The 7,497-nt window shown below is 46.6% G+C and overlaps 1 protein-coding gene across 1 annotated transcript in view; it reads right to left on the bottom strand.

The window, feature by feature from the left end:
- Window positions 1-2,497: 2,497 nt before the first annotated feature.
- The window catches only part of LOC102294180 (sodium/calcium exchanger 1), a gene marked incomplete at both ends in the record, with an annotated part of 11,243 nt that continues 6,243 nt past the window's right edge, over window positions 2,498-7,497 (bottom strand). The window contains 2 exon segments of the mRNA XM_014331394.2: window positions 2,498-2,515; window positions 4,546-4,649. Of these exon segments, the coding sequence (XP_014186880.2) occupies window positions 2,498-2,515; window positions 4,546-4,649 (122 nt within the window).

The raw sequence follows: 7,497 nt of genomic DNA, 5'->3' as shown, positions 1-7,497 counted from the left end.
ACAGCAGATGGCCCCGCCCCTCCCTGAGCCTGGTTCTGCTGGAGGTTTCTTCCTGTTAAAAGGGAGTTTTTCCTTCCCACTGTCGCCAAAGTGCTGCTCATAGGGGGTCATATGATTGTTGGGTTTTCCTCTGTATCTATGAAGCGCCTTGAGGCGACTTTTCTTGTGATTTGGCGCTATATAAATAAAATTGAATTGAGTCTGAGATTTAATTTAATGCTGTTTAAGACTTTTTTAGTAAACGTTTGTGAGAACCTGCAGAGAGTCTGATTAAATGATCCCTCTTTTATTCTGAAGGTCTTACCTTCAAACATTCACATTAATGATCACACTGACGATTCAGCATCTCAGAGCGCTGAGGACCTGTTTGTGCGTATCTGAGCATGCTCAGTTTGGTTAGAAATAACCTTCCTTGTCTCACAATTTTAAGGCTTCCGGAAACCTCCAGATGTTTCCTAGTCAGGAAAGAGTCTTCTCTTCACTGATTGGCTCAAAACAGGTGATTTTTTGGCACAATAACAGGCTCTAAAGCTCACGTGTTGTCTGTACACTGTAGAAATGGTGACATCAGCATCAGCCGCTGATCTGAGGCGTCCACCTGATGGCCGCCTGATTGGTTTTTGTGTGACTATATTTAGATAAGAGGGCGGAGTCATAAGGTTAGTTAATGGCAGCGAGGTTTTTGGGTTGTTACAGTAACTAGAAGTAACTACAGTAGTTAGAAATTCGAAGGCCAGGTTTTGCTGTGAGCGAGTCTGAGACAGTTTCTGCTCAGATTTCATGTTGGACACTCTGAAGGTTCCTCGGGGAAGCGTTTGATCAAAGGTTAATGGATCTTAGAGAAATTTCTGCCAATCACAAGCTGTGAGGAGCACACGTGTTGTCAAAGTGGTGAGGTGCGAAGCCGCCGTTTCCTGCAGGTTTCCCATCATCTCCCAGGTTTAAGTCCTTCTTTAAACGTCTGTCATCGCTGCCTTGGAGAAGCAGCTGAAGGTTCAGACTGACACAGAGACGGAGCCTGAAGTTGTCGGGAGCTCACGTCACAGAATTTCAAGCTTGGCGATTGGATGGTGAAATGAACTCTGGGAGTTTGAGGCGGATGAGTGTAAATGACCCCAGAGAGGATCGCTGTTTGAGGGAAAGCTGAATGGGATCGTTCCTGCAGGAACCACGGAGGTCACGCCTTCACAGAACTGAATGAATGTCTTTCCAGATGTTTTCATCTGTATTGTGTCTCAGCTAGGACACAATACCAAAGACAGGCTCTCATTTAGCAAACAGCCATTGCCCTCTCATCCCACTGTGTCTGACGCTGCCTGTGTCTAATCCTTATGTGAAAGATAAGTCCTGACATCGGGTTTCTCCTGTTATCCCTCACTCATTAGCTTCAGGAACTAAAAACCTGCATGGTCAGGTTCAGGGAAAGCTTGTGATTGGACCAAAACATCGCTTTGCATCAGGAAACTGCTCGTTCTGCACTGAGAGCATGTCTCACGCTCAGCCGGAAGTCTGGAAACAGCCGGCCTGACAGTCACACCTGCTCTTCCAGCTGCTTTGGGATGATGATTTTTTAAATACTCGCTGATGTGTTTGACTTAAAATGTTATTTACTATAATTTCTCTTCTATTTCCACCAACTTCATTAAAGTTGAGACGCTCTGTGGCTCGGCGAAATAACAGGAACGATGGTGTTGCAGCGTGCCGATGGACGCCATGTTTAAATTACCCTGAGCTTCTTCCCCTGCGTGATGCCCTGAAAGAAAACATAACAAGAGGTGCGCTGGTGCTGTTTCATCTGTGATCACGATGACGCACAGAACGGGTCAGGGCATTTCAAATGCTGAGCATAGCCTGTACGTAAAAGATGGACTCCAATTCTGAAGCCACTTTTCAGTTATTTATTTGTAAAAAATGTCTGGAGTCATGTATGATGTTCGTTCCACTTCTCACGTGTGCACCACTTTGTGTTGGTCTTTCACCTGGAATTCCAATAACATTGATTCATGTTTGTGGCTGTAATGTGACAAAATGTGGGAAAGTTCAAGGGGCCCAATACTTTTGCAAGCCGCTGTAGCTAGGTCCACTCTGTGGCGGCGTTCAGGACGCATGCAGTCACATGACCAGCTCTACGCGGGATATGCCAATCACCCGTCGCACGTTGGTGACCACAGTGAAACACAAACGCTTCTCGGGCCTGGTGGAGCAGCGGGAACGGGCTTTGGTCTGTTTGTAAATCTGAGATTCGGGGCTTCGTCTCAGGCGCCCGACGTTTAAAGGTGATGAATGAGAGTCACGTGAAGAGCTTACAAGACGCCGCTACCATCGTACACGTTGCTTTAAGTGTTGACACACTTTGAAAGCCAACATTTACACCACTGACAGGTGTCTTACCATACAGCTGTTTGTCTATCAAAAAGTCACAAAAAGCACAAATTAACACACACATACAGTGAATGCTCACATGTCAGATATCGTCTCACTGCTGGCTTTCACCTACCTGTCTTAACGAATCCACCTGAAAGGACAGCAAGTACGAAACAGGAAGTCAGAGTTAGTCATTTGGTTTTGTGGCAATTCTTAGAAATCATGAAAGCGACACACATAAACGGTTTGCAGACAGGAAGGGGACAAAGAAAGCGGCTTACCGACTTCCTGAAGCAACACAGCTGAAGAGAAGAAAGAGACGAGAGAGACATGAAGCAGAAGTGACATCAGAAGGTCTCTGTTTGACACACCCGTCCTCAATCTGGACTTCATGCTGCTGAACGAACGCGTGACAAACGTGACGCCAACGACGGTTCGAGCGGTGGTCAGCTGTTAGTTTACTGTTACATCTAACACAAATTTAAAGTGTGCGATTATCACGGACACGTGCAGGTTTCATATGAGAGTCCAGCCTGAATGGACCTGACCCGTCCTCCCCAACCTGCCAGCATCACAGCTCGACCGGACACATCCGCATCTGTCCACACCTGGACCAACAAGGAAGCGAGAATCTCTCTCCTAGCCTCTCCGGGACTAAGATAAGACGAACTAGCATGTTCTAGTGAGGCGAACTGGGCGAAGACACAAACTCCACAAAAACCACCTGAAAACCCAGTGAAACACCCAGGCTGCCTCAGTACACTCAGGGAAATGAAAGTGGGCGGTTGTTACGTTTAAAAGATTCAAACTGGAAATCTGAACAAAATAACTTCCTGTTTCTGTGGTGACCATAATTCCAAAGATTTGAGACCACGGGAAAATCACTGGAGTTATAAGAGGCAGACGACCACACAGACGACGTGTATGCTATCGCTCTTTATTGTGGTTTAACCTGTCAGAGACAAAAACGTGCAGAAAGTTGTGTATCGAGCCTTGTGATCAGAACCTTCCTGCTGTTTTTAAGCCTGGACTGACAGCTCAGTGGCACAGCGGTTACCACTGTTGCCTCACAGCAAGAAGGTCCTGTGGTCAAATCCACAATCTGGCCGAGTTTGCAGTGGGTACTCTGACTTCCTCCCACAACTGAAAAGTTAGGTTAGTTGGTGTTTCTAAATTACCTGTGATTGCAAATGGTTGTCTGTCTCTCTGTGTTAGCCCCGCGACAGAATGGTGACCTATCCAGGGTTTGCCCCGCCTCTCGCCCTATCACGTCCGGATAGGCCCCGGTAACCCTGGTAAAAGTGTTTTTACGTTAAGTGGCCCTCGAGGCTTGGAGTTGGACACCCCTGGTCTAGAATTTGTTGAACACTCTAAAAAATTAAGTCTTTAAATGAACTTAATGAAAAGGATTTCTACATTAATAAATGGCTTTCTGTCAGCATTAGGCATTTTTTTCAGACTAACATCATTTTCATGGGTTGGATCAACTTAAATAAATTAAGTTAGACTCAACTGCAGGAAATAAGTTGATCCAACTCCATTAAGTTATAATAACAGCATTGCATAATGCTAAAATAAAGCAATTTAATAACATGAAAATTATTTCCATTATTTGTTCATGTTATTCAATTCAGTCCAAAGGAGTTTATTTAAAAATCACAAATCGCCACAGCAGTCGCCTCAAGTTAAAGACCCTGCAATGAAACCCCAACAATCATATGACCCCCTATGAGCAGCACTTTGGCGACAGTGGGAAGGAAAAACTTCCTTTGAACAGGAAGAAACCTCCAGCAGAACCAGGCTCAGGGAGGGGCGGGGCCATCCAAGAGCTGTTAAACGCCACAGGTGACCTGACTACACGTGCCTTCACATCACAAACCCGACGAGAAGAAAAAGCGACACCGGGTGTTCGCCATAAACGTCTGAGTGAACGGCAACAATACTGTGTGAAGATTTCTATGAACCCGGAGAAAAGAATCAACGCATTGATTTTGTTGTCGCCTTATATATCGATAAAGTTGACTCAAACTGTCCTAGCACCTCTCAGCACTGATAATTCAGTCTGGACCAATAGGACGCCAGCTGAGGGCAAAGGAGTGACAGCAGCAAAGACAAACTCCACAAAGACAGGCAAAGGAGGACAGGTCAGAGGTCGTCAGAGGTTAAGGTGCCCGTCCACACCTGTCCATCTCCTCCTGTTCCAGTACGGCTCCTGCAGCTCTACGTAGAAGCTGGCATTCTTATCATACTCCTCGTGATCGATTATTTTAATGGCTATGATCTTCCTGTGGGGGGAGGGGGGTCAGAGGTCAAGGGTCATGCATTAGTTCACACACACACAAACACAGACACCTTGTCTGCCTGCTGGGATGCAAAAACATGATTAGCTCAGATTATTAAAGGATGAGCTCAACTCAAACTTCCCTGCACTCGTTATGACATTAAACACCACATCAACAGGGCTGACTGAGGTCAAAGGTTATCAGTGATATAGAAGGGGTCAGGGTACAGGAAGGCGACACCCCCCCACCTTTCCTCTCACTCATCTCCAGCAGCCGAGGCTCTCCGATCTCCAGGAAGAAGTTCTTGTTCTTCTCGTACTCTTCGTCATCGATTATATTTATCCGAATGGTTTTGCTGAAACAGAGAAAAGCCGGAAAGAGAGTTTGCAGAAGGAGAAGCGTGCAGAAGCCCGAGACACGGCAAAAGGAGAAACACGGCGGGCAGAGGGAGACGCCGCCGACCTTTACACACACACCGCGTGACCTCGTGTTTCTGTTCGCCAACACCGCTTCGTACGAACGTTATGTGCGCAGCTCTCTGAGCTCCAACCCTAAACCAGGCCAGTACTATGCTTAATATTTGTGACTCCAGGAAATCAAATCTGAGTTGTTCAGGTGAGGCAGCAGAGTTAGGAGTGTGAGGACGCACAGAAGAGAGTCAGTCATTTCTGAATTTCATGTGAAACACAGAGAAGACGAGAGGACGGCGAGGAGATCTCATGATGACACAGTTTGTTTGTTCGGTGTTGGAGGCGGAGCTGGAGGCTACAGCAGGCCGTGTGTGTGTGTGAATGGAAACTGCATCCACTCCCATGTTTATTTAATGTGAGCAGATTGATGCTTTGGGGCTTTCTCAGTGATCCAAGGACACGGTTTGTTTGGTGTCACAGTTTCAGGACACTTTCAGCTTTGTGGATGTTTGAGTTTCAGTTTTATTCATCCAAAGAATCTGTAAATAAAATAAAAGCAATAAAAGAACCAAAGAACTCACAGACAAAAGAGCTGATTTAAAACCAGTAAAGTGTAAATCATCATCAAACTTATCTGCAAAGACAGAAGGTTGTTTGGGATCAGCGAGGATGACTTAGATCTCACTTTGTGCCGATTCATTATTATTTAACTTTTAAGTCATCTTTGAAGAACCTGATAATGCAGATTACAGTTACTGCTGCTCATTTTAATACTCGTCTGTTTGTTTCCACCTCGAGTATATTTAGTGCTGGTTACAGATCGACCATGTTACCATGGAAGGAGTGCCCAGGTGATTCTCAGGTGGAGGTAAATCTCACAGCACCAGAGGAGCACCTTCTGTTCCCTATAGCAGGAACACGAGACTCTAAAAAGTCCCATCAGAAGGAAACAGCTGGAAGGACAGCTGGACAGGAAAGGACGGGACAAACGTGGACACTATCTGAACCCGCCCGGCCGAGACTCTCTGCCGTAAAGCTACAACCACACTCACAGCTTTGCCGTAAACCAAAGAACGCGCAGAGACTCGGACGTCCACGGCGCGTCCTCAGATATTAACTGTGTAAATGTGAGGTCTCTGTGTAAACAGGACTGAAAACAGAAGCTCATAAACTCATTTTATCAAACACAGAAACACGTCACACGTTAAAGCTGACAAAATGAGCTGTTCTGAGATCAGTTTTAAAGCAGGACAGCAAATCTAAACTGCGGGTTTAGCATCGTCTTGCTCCATCATGAGGTGCACAGGCACTGACACGCCCCCATCAGAGCTGCAGGCTGATGTTTGGTTGGGTCTGACCTCAGATCAGTTTTAAAGGAGCTTTGCAGCTGTAACTTGTATGAGTGGAAGACACGCTGAGCTGCTCACAGACGCTGACTTCGCAGGTCGGCGACCCTCTGCCTCTCTAAGACGGCGGTTTGATGCTGTGATCGCGCATGCTCTTCCTTCACCTGTTTCTCTTTTTGCAGAATTTTTTTAAAGTTGTTGCCATGAAATTCAAAATGACCTCATATTTTTCTAACAATGGAAAATGTTGTCAGTTTAAAGCTTTGATTCGTTGTCTGTGTTTTATTGTAAATAAAATAAGCATCCTGAGTTTTGTGCATCTGGGTTGTAAAATCTTGAAAGCTGCTTCGTTGCAGTGACAGAGCGTGAATGCACCGAGGAGCTACAAATGGAAACGCTCTCTGAGCTGCAGAGGTCTGTGTGATTTACTGCCTCTATAAAAATCAGAGATTACATATAAACTCTACGTAAGTCAGCTTTTTATCATTGCAGAGGGTTTCTGTGGAGGAAGGAGAAACGAGATAAAAAGTACACCGAGTCTGCAGACGTGGCCGCCGGCCAGCAGCGACCTCCCCCGTCGTCGGCCGTGACAGGAACAAGCTGCAGTGATGTGTCTGCTTTATGGGCTGATGCTGCGACGAAGAGCAGGGACGAGGTGCTGCTGCCTGAACGCGGGCTGGCCTAATAAGGAAGAGAGCAGCGTGGTGTTTATCTGCTCCACACAGCAGACAGAAGACATCTGACACACTGAAAATCCCCCACACCTCCAGCCGCCTGAGAAAAGATGGAAACACGAGCGAACATCCAGCATCCGTGCAGCAGGCACCTACAGGCAGCTGCAGGCAGCTGCAGGCCGCCCCCTCAGCGAGCCGCTGCCATGCAGGATGCAGGTGTGCACACCTGCAGCAGCTGTTACGTTTCAAATCATCACACTTTCACTGATCCGGCATCCGACCACACACCGCCATGATGTCACAGACTGCTTTGACTGGCAGCGACAGACACCTTACACCAGGGCTGTCAAACATAAAGCCCGGGGGCCACAATCGGGCCCCCTGGATGGCTTTGGAAAATGTGAAGGAGGGCATAAATTGT

The sequence above is a fragment of the Haplochromis burtoni genome, unplaced genomic scaffold (assembly GCF_018398535.1).
Source record: "Haplochromis burtoni strain Fernald_Lab_line unplaced genomic scaffold, NCSU_Asbu1 Contig_2065, whole genome shotgun sequence".
Lineage (NCBI taxonomy): Eukaryota > Metazoa > Chordata > Actinopteri > Cichliformes > Cichlidae > Haplochromis > Haplochromis burtoni.
The sequence above is the reverse complement of the archived record's forward strand: the minus strand, read 5'-3'. Positions and strand labels throughout refer to the sequence as shown.